This window comes from Montipora capricornis, chromosome 3, assembly GCF_036669925.1.
Source record: "Montipora capricornis isolate CH-2021 chromosome 3, ASM3666992v2, whole genome shotgun sequence".
Classification (NCBI taxonomy): domain Eukaryota; kingdom Metazoa; phylum Cnidaria; class Anthozoa; order Scleractinia; family Acroporidae; genus Montipora; species Montipora capricornis.
This window is the reverse complement of record NC_090885.1, coordinates 29,827,240-29,849,228: the sequence shown is the minus strand read 5'-3', so window position 1 is coordinate 29,849,228 and position 21,989 is coordinate 29,827,240. Positions and strand designations below refer to the sequence as shown.

The window sequence follows — 21,989 nt, the reverse complement described above, 5'->3', positions numbered from 1 at the left end:
AATTTGAGATTTTGCGTTGTTTTGTGATGCAAACTTGCTAATAATCGCTGTTCGTGTCAACTCCATCATCTAAGCCATTTCTTATTTCTTTATTATGTTCTTTTGTGGGATCATTTGCGTTCCATTATGGCGAAAATGCTAAAAGAACAGCCTTAAAAAGAAAAAAAAAAACAGACCTCTCATCTAAATCCTAATTGGCCCCAACACCAAACAGACCAACCAAATCTGGGTGTGCCTCGCTTCAAAGCAAGCGCTGGCCCCGCCCGCCAGTTTGGGGATCATTTGCAGTCCTGGGATCATTTTCGGTCCTGGGATCATTTGCGGACCCGTAAAGTACCCCTGATGAAAAAAGAAGTACCAGAAGACCCACCATAAGGTGACCAAAAGTAACGGTAAGATTGCTTTAGTTGGCAGGAATATAAATACTTTCACCGATACTACTGCTTTCAACTCGTACGGCAGCAACTGCGAATTTTGAAATACATTGCGACTGGGCTGCTAATGCAACCCCCTTTAATATAATGTATCAAGAGAAAATGAGGGACAGAGAAGGAGGCTCCCGGTCCAGCCCTTGGGATATGTCATGTCCACGAAAGTTATTTTTAGACGAGCGGAAGTCTTGCGAGACCTCCGCATGCAGGCCAAACTCGTTCCGATGTTTTAAAGGAAATATATATTTATCAGCGTTTCACGTGCGCCATCATTTTCTCTTTTCACTAAGAACCTGAGAGCGAGGCAAGACTGCATGCGGACGTCTCAGAAGACAGACTTCCGCTAGAACAAAGACTTCCGCTCGTCTAAAAATAACTTTCGTGGACATAACATATCCCGGCCAACGCCTTGAGCCTCCCTCTCTGTCCCCTCATTTTCTCTTGAATGTATATTGTTATCCCCGTCTTACGAGCGAATCATGTACCCACGAGATAAAGAGATAACTGCAATTATTTGGTAAATTCTATTGTGTGTTGACGTAATGTGTATGTCATGTTATATATCGCCTTCTTAAAATACTTAAAACAAACAATTACTTCGATTTTTCTATAGAGAAAAAAATGTCTTTTGGGATCTAGGAAATTTTAGCAAGAAGACGCCAGGCAAGGAAAAACGCAGTTCCATGTAATTAAAATCCAAGATTTTATTGTCACAATTGTTTCGAAAACGCCTTTCAACTTCATTGAAGCCTTTATTCATAGAAAAATATGCTTTTTGTCTACTGTGTAATGTTTATGTCCTCACAGTTTTCATGCAACCTGAAGACGTCAGTGAATATTAAATTATTTATATTCCGCCATGCAAATTTAGAAGAAGTATACGAAATCTTTAATTAATTGACTGCAATCAACGAAAGCTCCACCACAAAGAATGACCAAAGTTGTTTGAAAACTAAGATCTAGACTTCTCGATTTTCAAATGCTACAAAAGCAAATTTGCTCAAATTCTTTTATGCAGTTATGTTTACATTCACCAAGCTCAATCTCACACCACATAAATGTGTTATGGCCCGTGAAACACTGAGCTTTAGTTTTGCAAGGGCTGGGGTCACACTGATGAGTTTACTGCGTTAAAACGCCTTTGGTATCGTAAGAAGAGCAAAATAGAGTAATTATAGTAAAAGAGAAACATGACAGATCCTGTCGTTTAGAACTCATTACTACAGTTAAGTTTGCTTTGACCTTACTGCCAGAGCTTTTTTTTTTTTTGCGTTGAAATCCTGATAAGAAAAACCGGTCGCATTCGATTAACTTTACGACGAAAGAATCTTAAGTGGGGCCTCGAATGCCACTGTTAAAACAGAGCAAGGTTGAGCTTGATGTATGTTCCAATCGAAAATAGTGTGCAGAAAAACATAAAATAAACTATACGGGAACCACTTTGATTCACAGAGAAATGTAATAGGAAACCTAGGAGTGGAACAATCGCTCTCCTTGAGAGAGTGCACAAAATCTGGGACGCATTTCTTCTCACTCGATGTCGTGAACTTTGTCAACATCTCACTGTTAATGCAGCATCCCTTGCCGTTACAGGAGGTGCAAATATGAATCATCTGTTTCAATTTAATACATATACGCGTCTATTGCTTCTAAATTTAATACTTTCGAACATGGTTAACATTATGTCCGCCTTGGAATCGCCTCGACGATGGTGTAATTGCCTACAGGAGTTTCACACTTTTCCCTTCAACAGTCGCGCGCCGTTTCGTTGTTTGATTCTTCTGCTGTACAAATCTACATTTGGTCCTAAAAAATACGAGGAAGTTCATTTGAGACAAGTAAAGTTTATACGCAAAACCAATAAGGTGCACCAGAATTTACGTAAGTGTACCCTCACTCATTTGAACGTTTGCTTTTCCATAAAAATAACGTGTTACAGTCACATAGTTGTGCAAAGTCAGTAGCTCTCTTTGGCAAGAATGCCAAGCTATCATTGCAAAACTTAATTATTTCGTCGCTGTGGTTTTGCGATTTTGTTGTCACGACCTGATATTATATTGCTGCTTCGCATACCTTAAAGCATTTAATACAATGTAAATATAACACCAGTTTAAGTTTAATTTATGTCTTACACAATTAGATAGAGCGTTTACCTTGTCACTAACAGCGTTTTAACATACGTCATCTACTGTCAAGTCCTTGACGTTGCTGTAAAAGAAATGGGAAATATGTTTTTTCATACCTTTACTTATGTAATTCCTCTACCCTAACCACGACCGGCTTGGTCACTCGTTTTCGCTTTGGGATGTTTCACTCTAGGGACATGAGATCTTGCCGTTTCCACATTTACGTGTACTGATGGCTTATCCTCTTCTGATTCGGGAAGTACTCCTGTGGGACTGGGAGGAGGTGAAGGTGGGGCAGCTATTGGCGGCGCCATGGGGAATATAGGTGGGAAAACGGGTCTAAGGAGTGGAGAATTAAGATTTTCGGGTCCATTCGGGTCCGTTGCTGTCAGAGATGGCATTGTGGCTGCCGGTGGTACAAGCATAGGTGGTGCTAAAGGTACAATTGGGGCCATTGGAAGCACTTGTGGAGTAAGAAGCACTTGGCGTTCTGGAAGTGGCGCCGAAGCAGATTCCAAAGGAAAGTTTTGAACTAAAGCTTGGTTAAGGTTGGATACAGGTACAATCTCTGTTCTCTCTGCAGGAGTGTCAGGTAATGGCATATCTGCAATGTTTTCTTTTCCAAGAGATTCAATTGTAGGTGCCGCGATACCATTGGGAGGAAGCAAAGGATTACTGCCGGTCGTTGCAGCGTCTTGTACAAATGGGGCGATTTCCTCGGCAGCATTGTCTTGGATTATAGATGGTACACCTTGACCAGGAGCTAGTGTACTTTCTATCGGGTTAACACTACCTTTAAGGGGTATAGTTCCCAAACCGGGCGGGCTATCGATGCGAATTCCTCCAAGCCTCGGCCTCTTTCTTGCGGGTAATCCACCAGCAACAAGATTAGTGATCGGATCTGCAAAAACTTCAACTGGCTTGTTCAGATTAGTGCCGAAACCTAACAGGTTTCCTCCTCGTCCTTTTTTTAATGATGGTGATGTTAGCAACTTTGATCCCCGCCTTCTCTCTATCACTCCACCACCCCCAATTATTTCAAATTGGCGTTTAAATTTCTTACTCTCTTTCTCCAGACTTTTTGATACTTCGTTCTCTGGCGTATTTCGCTTGGTTGCCACGGTGATGGGAACTTGGGATTTGGTTGTTTGAACGTTTATGCTGACACGAGGACGATTAAGTGTACTAAGAGGACCAAACAAGCCCTTAAGTTGATTGTTCTCTGGTAAGTCTATCTGATTCTGATACTGGTTATTTTCTGGTAATACGGAGCCTTGTCGAGGATTCATTTGTGGAACCTCCGTTTGCAGACCTGGCTCCTGTTGAAATACCCCTATTGGTATGCCTTGCTGCTGTTGTTGTTGGGCTTCATTGGTATCTTTTATTGCCTGATCAGAAAGTGTCCCTTCTTGTTGACCTCCTAGATAATTGTAAAACTGCCGTTTCTGAATTCGGTGGCTCGTATACCCCGTGTTTCCAGCTGATATGGGTACAGATGACCTTGCATTAGATCCATCTTGTAAATCAGCAGATATGCCTGTTTGATCCAATGAACTAAAGAGAGGTACAGTACCGAACAGTTGTCGTTTCGATTTCTTTGGTGGACCATAGCCGTTTGCACCTTCACGGTGTTCAGATACCTTACCTTTTGACAAACCTGGAGAAATGTGATGTCCTTCTTTATTCGCTTTGCTATCTCTCTTCGAGGCCTCAACATGAACTGTAACTCGCGGCCGCTCGTTAAAGTCATTCTCGTTTGAAGACAGAACTGGTGTCTGCTGCTGTTGCAGTATTGCCGGATTCGATTGAATGGTCGTCTGTGATGCCTCATCTTCGGATGATTGTGTTTGTACGTTGTCGGGAGTCTGAGCAGCGTTGTACTCTGCCACTTCATTATCCATGAATGGCTCTTGACTGGGTGGAATAGTTTCTTGGTGCCCTCCCATGGTTTCTACAACATCAGATTGGAAACCAAGCATTTGGCGTTTGTGGATGTCATGGAAGTCTTCTTTAGATCGCTTTGAAGTTACAACATTGATGGAAACACGTGGTGTATGGAGTGAGGTCGGAAAATATCCAAGTGGTCGAGTCTGACTGGTCAAGGACACTGGTTGCATTATTCCACCTTGTGGTAATTCTGATAAGCCGTATATCTGACGTCTTTCTTTTGTGCTTTGATTTCCTTTATTTCCTTGCTGTCTTATCGTTCTCTTTTTTTCCGCTTCAACCTGGATGGACACTTTAGGTTGCTGAGCTTTCATTTGAACTTGTGGCACTTGAGGTGATTTTAGAAATGGATTTGTATATGGTTCCATTCCATACACTTGTCGCTTGGGTTTTTCCTTTTGATCATGAGGGCCACTCTCACCTTTTTGTTGCGAAAGGTATTTTTCCGTTGGAAAGGTGGATTTTTTGTGATTGACTTTTACGGTAACTGAAACTTTTGGTCTGGACTGAGCCTTTGCTTGTGCTGGAAATAGGTATGGTTGAGCTGGTAAAGTCGATTGCGGAATAGCAAAGAACTCGCGTTTCTTTGCATTTTCCTTTAGTTTCTTATGTCCCTTGTTCATCTTGGCTCTTAGTATTTGGTACTTTTTCTGCTTTTGTAGCTCTTCCAAGAGCATTCCATTGGACTTAACTCTGTGATTCACAGGTAAGGTATTGAAAGGAGGCATCATAACTCCGTTTTGTTTAAAAGTTTGGGGTAACACCTGCATTGCAGGGAAACGTGTTAAAAGAGAAATTCTCTCGCGCCTTTGATTATCCTTTTTCTCATCCATTGTCTGGGGGAAATATTCTTGTAGTGAAGATTTTTTGGTTTTTGTTGATGTTTGTGGAACGATGGATTTAGCACCCACTTTAATGTCAATTGTCGTGTGCTTGGGTTGCCACTCACCGGCGTCCGATCCTTGTTGTGAACTTGATTGTTCTGTTGATTTGGCCCTTGATATCCCCGGCAATGCACCTTGGGCATCACTTTGAACGGGTGCCACAAGAGGTAAATTAAAGGCTGGTTGCAAAGGTGGCTGAATTGGCAATTGTATTGGTGCTAGGGGTGCGGGAAGAACTAACTGTTGTTGGAACGGTTCAATTGTAGGTTGATCAGGAATGTTCGGTGGCTGCTGCGTTGGGCTCTGTTGTTGATCTTGTTCTTGCTCCTGTAGTTGCTCTTGCGACTGCGCCTCCTGTTGTTGCCCATCTGTCTCCAACACGTCCTGTTGTTGGGATGGCGTTTGAATACCCTCGTTGTTGCCTGGATCTATCTCATTTTGCAGAGGACTGCTTTCACTCGTGCTAACAAACTCATTGGCTTGCGTGGCCATAAAATTAGAGTTTCCTTGGTATGGAGAAATCCCTTGTCCATTTTCGCTGTTTTGCAAAAGCTCGTCTCTCTTATCTCCTGTTTTAGTTTGCTGAAACTGTTTCCGTTTTCTTGATTCTGGAAACCTCCTTTCTTTGATTACGGCGATCATCTCATGCTTTTTCGCTGTTTCCACGTTGTTGCTAACGTGCAGAGAACTATGATGATAACGTTTCGGTCCATTAGCTGCAGACAAGTTATGATGATTTGAAATTAATCGACTGTTTGGTAAGAAATCACTCATTTGTCGTTTAGCAATACGAGCGTGAAAGTATTTTGTGTCTTCCGTTACTTTGGGTATATCTGACTTTGCAGCATGTACTTCTATGTCGACTTTGGGTTTTCGACCGTGCTGATTAGGTGGATATCCCAGGTAGCTGTTATAAAGTGATCTTAAGTACGAAGCCATAAAATTAATCGACGGTGAATAATTTTCATCATCTTGCAATGCGTTATAGGGGTTGAAGATGTCTTGTGATTGACCACGAAAAACGGGTAATGTCTCTGGAAATGTAGGCTCCTCCATTTCAGACTCCTCAGAGTCATCTAGGGATGGTACCAGTGGTAATTGGAAACGTTGTAGACTGTAGTAGGGTGAGATGGGGAGGGGCATCATTCCTGACTGTAAACCAAATGGCATTTTAGGAGATAAAGGAGACATGACCGCTAAAAACTGTCTTTTTGACTTTTTCTCCTCTGATCGCTTTTGAATGAAGTGATCTCCCTTTGGTATTGTGGACCTTGCTGACTGTACGTTGATATTTACACGGGGATGATGCTGTACCGCGTTGATGCCTAAGTAGTTGTATGGATTTGTAAGCTGATGGTATGCTAGATGATAGGGGCTGAATAGATGATAAAGGGATGAAGATGAAAACGCACTGGTGGTATCCTCCGTATTCTGGGTATTTGGTGCTTGTAACACAAGTGGGTGCATTTGTGTTGTATATTGTTGCTGATACAAAGGAACAATCTGCCGCTTATTTCGTGAGTTTCTTGGTATGGAAGACCTTGTTGTTTCGACGTGGACTCGTACATCTGGAGAGTAATGTTTTGGCGTTGACTGAAGGTAACTTTGCAAAGGAACAGGATACTGTCGGATCGCAGCCCTCTCCAAACTGTTTCCGGAAAAAGGTAAAGTTACTCTATTCGCCCTATTCAATTCCTGTAGGTCCTCAGTGGTACGCAAGGCTTGGTTTTGCAAGGCTGCCATTTCTAGGGTGTCATACACAGAGGGTAAAGTGTTATGGAGCACATTTTCAGTAGGTTCTTGTAAAATAAGTTGCCTCTTTGCGGTATTTTTCTCAAGATTCGAGACATCTCCTGGTATGGTCGATAATTTGTGGTTCTGTTCAACTGATGTTCGAGAGTTGTCAATGTTATTAATCGGAGAAAAGGACCCAAAAAGCGAATGCGAGCCGATAAGCTGTCTTTTATTCAATCTCTGTCGACGTATGATTGATCGCAAAGTCTTCTTTTGCGTTTGATCTGTTATAGTGGTCTGAGTATTTTCTTTATTGGTTGTGGGTATTTTTGATATGGTTGATTTAGGCACTGGGCTTTTGCGCTTCGGTGTTGTTTTATGTGATGTTTCCTTGTCAGAGTATTCTATGTTTGATCGGTGAAACACATGGAACGCCGTATCATCCGTGTGCAAAACGTGATTCGGAATTCCAACGTAATTCATGCTGTGTGTTAACGTAGAGCCTTGAGGAAAAAATTTTGCATTAGGGTGCACGACAAATGAGTCGTGAGAGTGTAGGATAGGCTGATGAACTGTAGGCGGTGGTTGATGGAAGACAACGGGAGGTTGATGATACACAACAGCTGGTCGATGAACAACTACTGGCGGCTGGTGATAGATTATCGGGGGTCGATGGAGCACTATCGGCGCCCTATGAACAACGATGTCTGGTCGATGGTAAATCTCTGGGGGTGGGTGGTAGATAATGGGAGGGCGACTGACAACAATGTCATTCTTTCTAGATGCCTTTTCGTCTTTTTCCTTTTGTGGGTGGAAGACGTCGGATTTAGTGCTTTTTTCTTTTACCAGTCTACGTATTTTGTTTTTATTTTCAGTCTTGTGATTTGCGTTTCTAGTCTTTGATTTATGCTTTGCAACATCTGATTTTCCAATAGCGTGACCATACAAAGAGGTTCCTTGAGCGTGGAGGAACTCTGGAGCGCCAACGTAAGTGCTGGTGTGATATAAATGACTCGTAAAGGGAACAAAGGAAGGATGGGCGATATAGTGTTCGTGCGAATGAAAAATTGCTTGGTTGACCATTGGGGCAGGCTGGTGGAATATCACTGGTGGCTCGTTGTAAATAATTGGAGGGCGATGGACCACTACTGAAGGTTGGTGGTATACCACTGAGGGCCGGTGAATTACTACATCTGGTCGATGAACAATAACATCAGGCTTATGATACACCTCTGGAGGTGGATGATACACAAGGTGAGGTCGTCTTATTATGACCATATTTTTCTTGCTTCCTTTGCTTGTTTCATTGACTCTTTTACGTAAACTTTTAGGTAAATGAGCTGAACGTCTACTTCGTTTTCGGTCCTTTTTGTCGGATTCCTTAGATTTTTTCCTCTCGTTGTACTTTTTCCTAATCACCGTATTATTCCTGATGTCTTTGGCTTTTTCGTGGTACTTTTGAACATCAGACTTGGCAAAAGCTGTACCTTGGCGACTCCTGACTCCACTTGGCTTTCCTAAGCTATTGGAGACGAAATAGTCGGCTCTGTACGGTGACAATTGAGACATGGCAGACTTGGCAAAAGCTGTACCTTGGCGACTCCTGACTCCCATTGGCTTTCCTAAGCTATTGGAGACGAAAGAGTCGGCTCTGTACGGTGACAATTGAGACATGGGACTTGTGAATCCGTTCCACTGATGAAATCCGACGTCCCGCGGTACAAAGGAGTCGGAGAAACCATAACCATACTTCCACTCTCCAGGAAAGTAATGTGGAGCGCCCACGTAGGTTTCCGCATGATTTATATGAGAGACGTAAGGGACAAATTGCGGGTGACTTTGGTATATATCGTGCGAAGTGTAGATGGGCTGCTTTACCATTGGTGCTGGCTGATGGAATATTACTGGAGGTTGCTGGTAGATAATTGGTGGACGATGAACGACTACTGAAGGTTGGTGGTACACCACTGACGGTCGATGAATGACAACATCTGGTCGGTGAACTATGATATTTGGTCTCGCGTAGATTTCTGGTGGAGGATGGTAAATAAGTGCTGGACGTTGCACGAGAACCATATTTTTTCTGTGTACTCTATGATGATCCTTTTTGTTTTCTTTTTCAGGGTGTAATTGGACTGTCTTCTTTCTTCCTTTTCTACTTTTGTTCTTTTTAACCTGTTTTCTTAGTTTCCGATACAAGTCTTCATGCATTGCCGCTTGTTTCTCCGTTCCCTCAGACTTTTTGCTTGGTTTTGTTGTTTTTCCTTGCGACGTCTTTAAACTGGGCTCCACTTTGGATTTTCCATATGCATGACCAAAGAAATGACCCATGCTTTGATGCCCGGGGAAAAAGTGCGGAACTCCAACGTAAGAACCAGCGTGAGTTAGGTGGGACAAGTATGGCACAAAGTGGTGGTGCGCCAGATACGTCTCGTGCGAGTGGTAGATAGGCTGATTCACCATTGGTGATGGCTGATGAAAAACTACTGGTGGCTGACGGTAAATTACTGGTGCCCTGTGCACGACAACAGATGGTTGATGAAAGACAACTGAAGGTCTATGAAGCACGATATCTGGTCTGTGTACAATTACAACGGGCTTGTGGTATATTTCTGGAGGAGGGTGGTAAACAAGTGGAGGGCGGCGTATTATCACTACGTTCTTCTTGTCTCCTCCTGAGGCAGCCTTTATCTTGAGTTTTCGCTTTTTTGACTCAGAGGAATCCTTTTCCATTGATAAACTCCTTTTGTTTTTACCTCTATAGTTTTTATTCTTGTCTCCGAGGCTCTCACTTTTTCCTTGCGACGTTTTTAAACTGGGCTCCACTTTGGATTTTCCATATGCATGACCAAAGAAATCACCCATGCTTTGATGCCCGGGGAAAAAGTGCGGAACTCCAACGTAAGAACCAGCGTGAGTTAGGTGGGACAAGTATGGCACAAAGTGGTGGTGCGCCAGATACGTCTCGTGCGAGTGGTAGATAGGCTGATTCACCATTGGTGATGGCTGATGAAAAACCACTGGTGGCTGACGGTAAATTACTGGTGCCCTGTGCACGACAACGGATGGTTGATGAAAGACAACTGAAGGTCTATGAAGCACGATATCTGGTCTGTGTAAAATTACAACGGGCTTGTGGTATATTTCTGGAGGAGGGTGGTAAACAAGTGGAGGACGGCGTATTATCACTACGTTCTTCTTGTCTCCTCTAGAAGCATCCTTTTTCTTGTGTTTTCGCTTTTTTAATTCAAAAGAATCCTTTTCCATTGGTACACTCCTTTTGTTTTTACCTCTATAGTTTTTATTCTTGTCTCCATGGCTCTCAATTTTCTTTTGTTTCTTTGCTCTCTTTTCGACTTTTGATTTCCCAAAAGCCTTATACGCGCTATATTCGTGTCCCCATCCTCCTGGATAGTAATGCGGAGCACCCACGTAGCTACCAGTATGATACACATGCGCAATAAAAGGGTCAAAGTGAGTGCTGGCCAAATATGTGTCATGGGAATGTAGGATTGGCTGTTGTACCATGGGCGATGGTTGATGGAATATCACTGGAGGTTGTCGGTAAATTACTGGCGGTCTGTGAACGACCACCGAAGGCTGGTGAAAGACCACTGAAGGCCTGTGAATTACAAGATCGGGTCTATGAACAACAACATCCGGCTTGTGATAAATTTCAGGTGGTGGATGGTAGATCAAAGGAGGTCGACGCATCACAACAAGATTCTTTTTTATCCCATACGTAACCTTTTTGGACTTTTTTTTTAATTTCGGCTTGTCATCCAAATCCTTGGTATCCTTTCCCGACGTTGTTCCTAAGCCCTTTCGCTGAATGTTCATGTTCTTGTGGTGATTTCCTTTCTTCTGGGACATTTGTACCTCTGACTTACCAAAGGCGTGGGCAGTGCCATATCCGTGCTCTCCCAATCCTTCACTGTAGAAATGTGGAGAGCCAATGTAATTCCCAATGTGGTAGAGGCTGGACGAGGCGGGGGTAAAATACGGATGGTTAACATATGTGTCATGTGAATGCAGAATTGGCTGACTCACACTAGGAGCTGGCTGATGAAACACAACTGGCGGCTGATGATAAATCACCGGTGGTCTGTGAATTACTACCGACGGCTGATGATAAACCACAGCAGGACGATGGATAACGACGTCAGGTCTATGCACAATTACATCGGGTTTGTGGTACACCTCTGGTGGTGGATGGTAGATTAAAGGAGGGCGTTGAAACACCACTTGGTTTTTCTTCCTACTATTGCTTAAAGTCTTGTCTTTTTTCTTTTCTCTTTTACTTTGGTCTTTCAGTGTTCGTCTTATTTTATCTTTCCTTCCTGATTTGCGGTGATGTGACACCTTTGCCTCATTTGAGGGTATTTTAGACTTTCCATACGCTAAGCCAAACGGATTGAATTGGTCCCAGCCATAGTTCCATGCACCTGGATAATGGTGTGGACTGCCAACATAGGTTGATGTGTGCTGAATATGGGATGAATATGGCACCGGCACTGCATGGGCGACGTACGTGTCATAAGAGTGCATGATCGGTTGATTCACTAAAGGAGGGGGTTGATGAAAAACCACGGATGGTGCTTGATATATTATTGGGGGTCTGTGAACAACTACGGATGGTTGGTGAAAGACAATAGAGGGACGATGAACGACTATATCTGGTCGATGAACAATTACATCTGGTCTGTCATATATCTCAGGTGGGGGGTGGTAAATAAGGGCTGGTCTATTTATGATAACTTGGTTCTTTTTTCCCGCTTTTAAGTGGCCTTTAAGACCTGGCTTGGACTTTTTTCTTCCCAAGTCTTTTGAAGGTGCACCGGGCGTTAAAGGGAAATGTCTTTCATCTTCACTTAAAATTGTGCTCGTTGTCCTAGTATTGTTTACATCGTTACTATCATCGTTGCTGATCCTCGTGACTTTTGATTTCGCAAAAGCATGCCCAAAGTAACCGTTGATATGTGGCTGTTTGAAAAAATTTGGAGCGCCCACATAGGTTGCTGCGTGGTAAAGGTGTGAAGTGTGCGGCACTGGAACTGCATGGGCAACATACATATCGTGTGCATGCATAACTGGTTGATGCACCATAGGCGAAGGCTGGTGAAAAACAACTGGTGGTTGACGGTATATTATCGGAGACCGGTGAACAACAACTGATGGTTGGTGATACACAATTGACGGTCTGTGGATGACTATATCTGGACGGTGCACTATGACATCTGGACGGTCGTATATTTCTGGTGGGGGATGGTATATCATCGCAGGCCTATGAACAAGAACCATGTTTTTCCTGTCGGCTTTAGTGCTCTTTGAGCGCCTTGTACCTTTTGTTCTGCTTTTCTTTTCCCCTTGCTTCTTATCACTGTGCTTGGCTTTGCTTTGTTTGCTATTCTCACCTTCCAGTTTGGACTTTCCAAAAGCGTATCCCCACGTTGTATGATATGTAGGTTCTGGCTGGTAAAGTACAATTGGAGGCCTGTGAATTACCATAGGTGGACTTTGAACAACCACGGGAGCCCTGTGTATGAGGATGGGTGGGCGATAAACAACCGTGGGAGGCTGATGCATTACAACGGGTGGCTTGTGAAAGATATTCGGTGGTGGATGGTACACTATTGGTGGCCGATGGACGACAACATTTTGTTTCTTCGATCCATTCCTTTGTTTCCTTTTCTTTCGTTGAGGTGGATTTGAAAGGTCTCGCTTTTCGTCCGATTTTGGTTTCTCTTCACCTTTTAAGTCCGAATCCTTCCCACTGACAGGCTTTGAGGATACTATCTTTGTGTTAACTCTCTCCATGTGAGACTTAACTAATAATGGCGAACTAATTACAGGAGTGTGCACTATTGGTTGAGGATCATGGAAGACTACCGACGGCTGATGATAGACTATTTTTGGGTGATGCACCACTGTTGGGGGCTGGTCGAGCACTATAGACGGTTTGTGATAAACAAGCAGAGGTTGATGCATGACAATATCTGGTTGGTTATAAACTCTTGGTGGTGGATAGTAAATCAGAGGAGGTCGATGTATAATGATGGTGTGTTTTCGATGTCCAATATGCGCAATGGAAGTGACTGGATGAGGATCATAGTCGGTGATTACGCGATGATGATGATGATGATGATCATGATCATGATCATGATCATCATGATGATGATGGTGGTGATGATGACGGTGATGCTTACTCAACACTGCCGACCTTCTTCTTATGATCATATGGCCATTTTTTGCTTTTGAATCCTAGTGTATAAATTTCTTGTTATCGTTTTCAACTTTTGATCGCACATACGCTCTGGGGACTAGATATTGGGTTGGATAGGCAGGACTGTTGAGATAACCGTATTCAGGAAACTGTGCAGCTGGATGTGCATGCGCATTTGGCTCATTTCCTAGTAAACCCCATCCATAACTATTATGACCTGGGTAGTAATGGGGTGCTCCCACGTAAGTTGCCGAGTGAGAAATGTGGCTTTCATGCGGATGATACACATGCTGCGCAATGTATGTATCATGAGCGTGGTACACTGGTTGGGTAATCATTGGAGCTGGTTGGTGAAATACAACTGGAGGCTGCTGATAAATCACTGGAGCCCTGTGTACTACTACTGAGGATTGGTGGTAAACAACTGACGGTTGATGAATGACAATGTCTGGTCTGTGAACGATTATGTCTGGGCGATCATAAATCTCAGGTGGCGGGTGATATATCATAGCTGGTCGAGCGACGACAACTTTGTTTTTTCGCTCACCTTTCGTTTGCTTGCTTTTCTGCCAAGAACTTGTTTGTAATCCTTTTCCGTTTTTGTTGTCTTTTATTTGAGCTGATCCCCGTTTTAGTTTGTCATGCTTTTCGTGTGTGACTTTTTCGTTTTTCTTCTGTTTTGGTTTAGAAACCTCAGCACGTCTTGACCAACTATGTGGGTTTAGCGATGGGAATACATGCCCTGTGATTCCATGGGGTATAGATCCCGGGTAGTTAGTTACTCCTCCATGTGGTAAACCAATGTACCGTCCAGCATCGTTGACAACAGAACCCATGTGGGACGCGAAAGCCATTGGATGGACTACGAAACTATCGTGTGAGAAAAGCAGTGGTTGATTAACTGCTGGAGCAGGTTGGTGGAACACGATTGGTGGTTGGTGATAGACAACAGCTGGTCTATGAACAACAACGGGAGGTTGATGATATACAATAGGCGGCCTGTGAATTAAAATAGGTGCCCTGTGAACAACGATATCTGGCCTATGGTATACCTCCGGTGGTGGATGGTAAATTATCGGAGGTCTGTTTACTACCACGTCCTTCTTCTTTTTGTGTTTGTCACGTCTGCTGTTCTTGTGTTTTCCCTCTTCTGTGGAACTTCTCTTCGGCTTCGTTTCTGCAACAGAGCGTTTTGGCAGGTTAGAACCTTTCCAGTGGGAATCCATGACAGTAGACTCTTTATGTAGTCTGTCTGAAAGTGACGTATTGTCATTCTTTCGATGAGTTCTTTTAACCTCAAGTCGTGCTACGGTGGATTTTCCAAACCCGCAACCAGGACAATGCATGTGTATCATATGCATAGGATAATGATGAATCAGATGGGAATGATGAATTAGCATTTGAGGTCCCTTGTGTATAACAATTGGCGCTCGGTGTATCATAATCGGGTGATGATGAATAATATAGGGCCGGCGATGAATTATTATCGGAGGCCGATGAAACACTAGTGGTGGTCGATGGACTATGATTGGCGTCCTGTGAATTAGAATTGGCCGGCGATGAATTATGATTGGGGGGCGGTGAACTAGAATTGGCGGACGGTGTAAGACGATGGGGTGGCGATGGACAATTATATCCGGCCTGTGAACAACTATAGATGGTCGATGGATCATGTGGCTTGGTGGATGGTACAATATCGGAGGCCTGTGAATTATAAGTATTGTCTTTTTGGTGCTATTGGTGTTTTTGCCTTCGTTTTCGTCTGATGTAGATTTGTCGTCACTTTCTTCACTATTACGTTTAAACATTTGATATGGATTCTCACCTTCAAACTTGTTCCATGTTTCAGCTATTCCTCTCTGTATCCTGACATTAGCACCAATAGGGCCCTGATGATCGCTAATAGCACTTTGAATTCTCATCTCTGCACTCGCCCCAACGTCGCTTTTAATATTGTTTAGATCACGGAGAAAGGCAGCGCTTGACACAGGGTGGTTGAAACCCCCAAATAAGTTTTGCAGGCTTCTTGGGGATCTTGCGCCAGTTCCAACGCGGTTCTTGATATATTCAGGTGAAGGACGATCCGGCAACGTTTTCTTCATTATTGCTGCTGCTATTGTTTTGTATTCTTTACGTTTCTTGCCATGGCGTGAAACCCTGGTTAGACGATTCCTTTCTTTACCACTCTGTTCCCTTGACTCTTTACTTTCTTCCGTTTTTGTTTCACTTGTTCCATCACTCCCTTTGACATTGATACCATGTATTTCGTTCCGTCGCGAGCCTCTGATGGGAACTCTTGACTTTCCGAATGCTCCTGTACCAAATCCATGCATAAAAATTCCCTCGTGAGGCACACCTCTATAGGTAGCTATGTGGCGTACACGCGATCCATAAGGTATAACCACAGCTTTTGACACCCAGGTATCGTGAGAGTGTAGAACTGGCTGATTGACCATGGGTGGAGGTTGGTGGAAAACAATAGCTGGCTGGTGATAAACAATGGCTGGTCGATGAACAACCACGGGTGGCTGATGATAAATAATAGGAGCACGATAGAGAACTATTGGGGCACGATGTACTACGATGTCTGGTCGATGGTAGATTTCTGGTGGTGGATGGTAAATGATTGGCGGCCGATGAATGACCACAGAGTTCTTCTTATGTGCTTTTTCGGTAACCTCTTCAGCTTTATGGTAGAGAAATTTATAGTTGTGATGAAGTTTAGTTCCTGTTTCTGTTTTGTCTTTGCTTCTTGTCAACGTAGAGTGTTTTCTATGCTTATGATGACTCCTTCTCTGTGTTTTTGACGTTTTGCTTTCATTGACTGTTGTTCTTGTGTCGCCCTTTTCTTCATGAAAATGTTCTTTTTGAGGTACCTTGGATTTTCCGAACGCCATAAAATGAATTGCACCACCCCGTCCGTGGTAATATGCGTGGGGAATGTGGTACAAGTGTCCTGCACGATGCATGCGAGATGAAAACAACTTCATAACTGGCCTCCGAATGTATGAATCATGTGATTTGTAAATTCGCTGGTGTACAACTGGTGGCGGCTGATGAAATATGAGCGGTGGCTCATGATAGACAATGGCAGGGCGGTGCACAACTACAGGAGGCTGGTGGTAAATTATTGGAGCGCGATGAATGACGATAGGAGCACGATGAACCACTATCTCCGGTCGGTGGTATATTTCTGGTGGGGGATGGTAAATAACTGGTGGACGCCGTACAATAACTGTATTTTTCTTTCCTCCTTTTTGAGTAGCAACGTTCTTAGTTTTGAGACTCAAACTGGTGTTTTTCTTCTCGCTTTCCATTGAAGTACTTTGTTCTTTGGGTGAATCTTTCTTTTGGTTTTTTGAATGTTTTTTCTCGCCAGTTATCTTATTTCTTTCAAATGCGTGCCCCTCATCGTGATGGGTATGTTTCAAAATGTGCGACTTATAAAAACCGTGATCTCCATAGTGACGAACAGTATAGGCATCAGGTACGCCAACATAAGTGTGGTGGTGCATAACACGTGATGCGTACGGAAACACTACTGGATGGGATATCCATGTATCGTGAGACTTCAGTATTGGTTGATGCACCATTGGAGGTGGTTGATGAAATATCAAAGGTGGTTGATGATACACTATTGCAGGACGATGAACAACCACTGGAGGTTGGTGGTAAAATATCGGCGCACGATGAATCATTATTGGTGGTCGATGAACAACAATTACAGGCCTGTGATAAATTTCAGGAGGTGGGTGATAGATAATTGGAGGTCTATGGACCAGGACAGTGTTCTTTTTTCCCGCCTTCTCGTTTGATTCGTTCTTCGCTTTCTTGTCCCTGTGTTTCAGAGTGTTTTTCTTAGAAGCTGCCTCTGTTGAATTGGCGCTTTCTAAGGATGTTCCGTTTTTGTTTGACGGTGGCTTTTCGATTTTTGATCTCTTGCCCATCGGCGGTCCTCTTCCAAAGAGTGGATTACCATAGTTAGTGATGACGTTTGGAACCCCTACATAGTGTCCAAAGTCTCGAACAACCGAGCCATGATGTGTTGCATAGAATGTAGGATGAACAGTGAAAGAGTCGTGAGAGTACAACAACGGCTGGCTAACTGCGGGTGGGGGTTGGTGGAATACAATCGGAGGCTGATGGTACACGACGGCTGGCCGATGAACAATAACTGGTGGCTGGTGATAGATAATAGGTGGCCTGTGGATCACGAGAGGAGGTCGATGGACTACTATGTCCGGCCTGTGATAAATTTCAGGGGGAGGATGATAAATTATAGGAGGACGGTTCACAACGACATCTTTTTTCTTTTTCTTCTCTGACGTGTTCTTAAAATCATCACTATCGCGTTTGAAATGAGAACTTCTGTCATCTGTATTTCGGTCCCTTTTATTTATGTTTCCAACGCTTGTATCTTTATAGCTCAGTTTTTGTTTTGCACCATCTCTTGACGTAATAAGCTCGTAGTCATCATGAATATTTCTTTTTATCACTTCGTTAGGTTTCCATAATGACGAAACGTAGTCCATATAATCGCTTAAACTGTCACGTTTTGTTTTCTGAGAAAGGGTAGAGTTTTTTGCATTAGTATTCTTGCTGTGAGGCACCCTTCCCTTCCTGTAAAAACAAACTCCCTTGTGACATCCTGCGCCATAATTACCGGCGTAAACGTGAGATGGTACTCCGAAATATGTCTTGTCGTGTGAAACTGTGGAGGCTGTATGGTAGACGACAGGCTTCGCAACCCACGTGTCGTGCGAGTGCAAAATTGGCTGGTGAACCATTGGTGGAGGTTGATGGAACACTATTGGTGGCTGATGATAAATGATCGCTGGGCGGTGGACAACAACAGGCGGCTGGTGGTAAATTATTGGAGGCCGATGCAGCATTATAGGTGCACGATGAACTACAATGTCAGGACGATGGTAAATCTCAGGTGGTGGGTGATATATGATTGGTGGGCGGTGCATCACTATTTCATTCTTTCTCTTTCCTTCCATCTCTTTTGCATGCTGTGGGTGTAAGTGCGTGGTGATCATTTTTCCTGTGTTCTTCTTTTCTGTACTCTCAAAAGCTGATTTTGTATTTCTACGAAACTTGTGAGTTTCTTGTATTTTGGACGTTGGCGTTTTCAGTGAGTGATAACGCTTGAGAGTTTTTTCCCAACTTTTTATATTTATTTTCGTTTTTCTGAAGTTGTTATCAAGGTTTGTCTTTAAAATATCTTTTGTAGCCTTGTCTACAGCTTTTGTTTTGTGATCGTGAGATTGCCCTTCCTTTCTTGTATCGTTGTTTGCCTTTTCAGATAGAATGTCTGTCTTTTTGAATGCTCTTCTTGATGCCTTAACCGGTGTGTTCCTGAAACTAAATGGTGTTGCTATCCTAGGAGTCATATCAGGGCGTTGTATTTCTCCTAATCCACGGGTTATTTCTTTTGAAAAACCTTCTTCGGGACCCATTTGGTCTGGTAAATTGAAACCAAATGCCCCCATAGCGTTCATCCCGTTGAATTCCGTGTTCATTGAGTTTATTCCATTAAAATTATCCATCCCATTCATTCCGAACATGGCCGCATTCACTCCTCCAAGTAACCCAGGTGGTGGGTTTCCAACAACGTTTATAGGTGGTGGCATGGGCGTCACGATATTCTGTCGCTGAGTATATGGCGCAACTGGGCCAATGGGTAACTGCGGCATCGTTCCTTCTTCCGGTTGCACGCCCATGGGAGGTACATCCATGCCATTCATGATCGGAATATTGTTATGGTAAAACTGGCGTCGGTAGGGCCGGTTGATATGCCGAAAACGGCGCTTGTGCCGTCTCCGTCGATAACGTGACAAATCGTTAGGTTCCTCAAGTCGGGATCTTTCGTACAAATAGGAATCATGGAAATGGTGTCGACGCCTGTGTGGGTACCAGTAGGGTAAGCGGCGGCGATAGAAGGGTGCTTCATCGTAAAAGCTTTCAAAACTGCGCCTTTCGGGAAAGGGACGATAAGGCCTTAAAAAATGGTGTCGATGCAAATGACCATAGGACCTGCGCATGCCTGGGTACCAATGATGATGAAGGTGGTAAGGTGGATAATGGTAATGGCTGAAAAATGATCTCTCTTGTGCTCCCGAGGAAGAGTGAGAACCCGGGCGTGAAACCACCTGTAATGAAGCCGGCTTGGCCTTAACCTTTACTCCAGCAGAATTAGCATTTATTTCAAGATCTGCAGACTTGTCATCTACTTGGAAATGCCCAACCTCAGGCCCATTGGCAGGCTTAGCTTCCGTGTCTCTCTCTGCGTACGAATCGACTTCAGGTTCTCTGCGGCGATGAGTTGTCACAATTTCCGATCCACTATTTCCCAACTCGTCCCTAACAGGTTCTGCAGATGCAGTATCTGTTTGAGGCGTACTGTTTATTGGTTTGCTTTCGTCATTCTTTAACTGCGCTTTTTGGGATGAGCTGGGTTCATTCGGAGCTACAGGTTTTTCATTGCTAGAAATTATACCAGAAGTTTCACTTTTCGCAATTGCGCCTTTATTGACATCGCTATCTTGATGCTGTTTGTCGACAAGGACTGTATTCGTCGTTTGAGCTTTCGGTTGTTTTGTTGTGATTCTTGGAGATTCTGAACTAGGCTGGTTATCTTCTCCTTTATCGCTCTTATCACTGGGAAGGTCTCCAAGATGATTATTAGTACTCTCTTCAACACTGCGAACGTGGGCGTTTTCATCAACTGATCTGCTCGGCACTAATATCACCTCCATTTTACCTTTACTAGTTTCTTTTTTACGGTTCGAATCATAGTTTACACTCAACTTGCTGGAATCAGCTTTATCGTGCGCTTCTAAAGCAACTTTGCTATCCATTATACCCTGTTTTGCTTTTTGGTCATTCGCATTTTCAGCGCTTGATGAAGAAATTTCATATTTGTTTCCTACATTTAGTTCACTTTGTGACGTACTAACGTTATCCTCATTACCGCTTTCGCCAGCGGCTTTATTTTCCTGCTCCGTTTTTACATCCACTGATATCGATTTATTTTGCGGCTGGTTAACTTTTGACCGAACATTTTCTTCCATGTTCAAGTGTTGAAGATCCATAGAAGAATCAGAAGTCAGAGGTTGTATAGGTGTTTCAATACCTTGCCTCTTTTGAGCTACCACACTCAAAGTTCTCCCCAGTGTAACGTCCTGTGATTCATCGTCCACTTCAGTAGGACTTCTCCTCCGTCTTTCTTTCTCTTCGCCATTTTCGAAATTGACAATTTTGGCCAATCTCCCTCGTAGACACCTCTATGGGTACCTGCTGTATATGTACCTAAGGAGTCTCGCTTTTGGTAAGGCTCTGCTTGCGTTGGCGACCAGTAAGACTGAAGAACTATTAAAAAACAAAGTATTAGAGTCACCAGAATATTTGGCGGCGACCAGCCAAACATAATGTCGCTTTTCAGTACATTAGATTTTCCAGGGAAATGACCGCGATCTCTGAGACCATTGTTTGGTTATTACATCACAGGCCGTTTTTCCGCCAGTCCATAAAGATAACAGATGATATCAGGGGCGCGGAATTTAGATTAACTCGTCTTATCTCATGAAGCCAGCTAGTTGGAACAAAAAGTACCTGTTTTCCTCCAATCAAAAGTACTCTTCGTGGCAGGTTTTCGTCGTTCCGGAAATACGGCCCTTGCTCTGTGAGTGGTAGAGTAATGTTTTAGGGTGATGGATAAAACAGGTGATTCCTTGAAGTTCAATGAAAATCAAACATTGTGAAGATTTTCAACAATCGTAAATTTATAAAGCAACTGTTTTGCTAAACAATGAAGCAATGCGCAAAATTTGTGAAAATCCAGTCTCTATTGTACCGCTATTGTATATGCATACTTGTATCTTTGAGAACTAATAACTAAATAAAGGCCGTTCTATTTTCATTCTGTCCACACCAAGGTGACTGGGACCTGAGAACGCCAACGATCGCCTCTCAGTCAAATGATGTTTGTTATGACTATCAGCAAAATAGTTCCAATGGTCGGTGCACGATAACCTTAAAGTTAACTGGATTTTTAATACGGATTTTTGTTATTCCCTCGAAGGCAACGCTTCCATTGCTATTAATCCTTTCATCCAAGGTGGCAGACTGAACATTTATCGGATGGTCATACTGGCATACAATGGATTCTAAGAAAAAGAATGACGAAGGCACTTTTCATAGGCTTTCCCTTTCCCTTTCCCTTCCCTAAGCAATAGTTTTGTACGTCTTTTTTATTTTCTCTCTCTCTGAGGCTTATGAGACAGTTTTAAAGTTAGCTAATTGTCTCTTGACTAGAAAGTAGTGTTTTGCCAAATGAGGCAAACGGCCTTTAAAAAATTTTTAAATTGCCAAAAACGAGAGGGGAAACTTCCTTCTTTTCTAAGTTCTTAAAATAAACACCTGTTCAATGGCAGGTACATGAGAATCTTGTCTACTCGTCGCCTTCTCTTCCTTACAAGCCTATTAGAGAAAAGCCTTTTCAGGATCGTCCTGGGACATTTGAAAATATGTAACAAGCGCGACATGCAGATGTATGTCGCTTAAACAAACATAGATTATCACTTCATGCCGATTGTAAAGGAGTGCGATAAGGATGACGGGCAATTCTCACCCAACAACA

At 43.2% G+C, this 21,989-nt stretch overlaps 1 protein-coding gene across 1 annotated transcript; it reads right to left on the bottom strand.

Moving 5' to 3' along the window:
• Positions 1 to 1,126: 1,126 nt before the first annotated feature.
• LOC138042843 (uncharacterized) lies at positions 1,127 to 20,823 on the bottom strand. The gene is given in 4 exon segments (XM_068888877.1): positions 1,127 to 2,237; positions 2,674 to 14,522; positions 15,171 to 20,609; positions 20,612 to 20,823. Coding segments are annotated over 3 exon segments (17,430 nt in total). The 5' UTR covers positions 20,778 to 20,823; the 3' UTR covers positions 1,127 to 2,237; positions 2,674 to 2,697.
• Between the last annotated feature and the right edge of the window lie 1,166 nt (positions 20,824 to 21,989).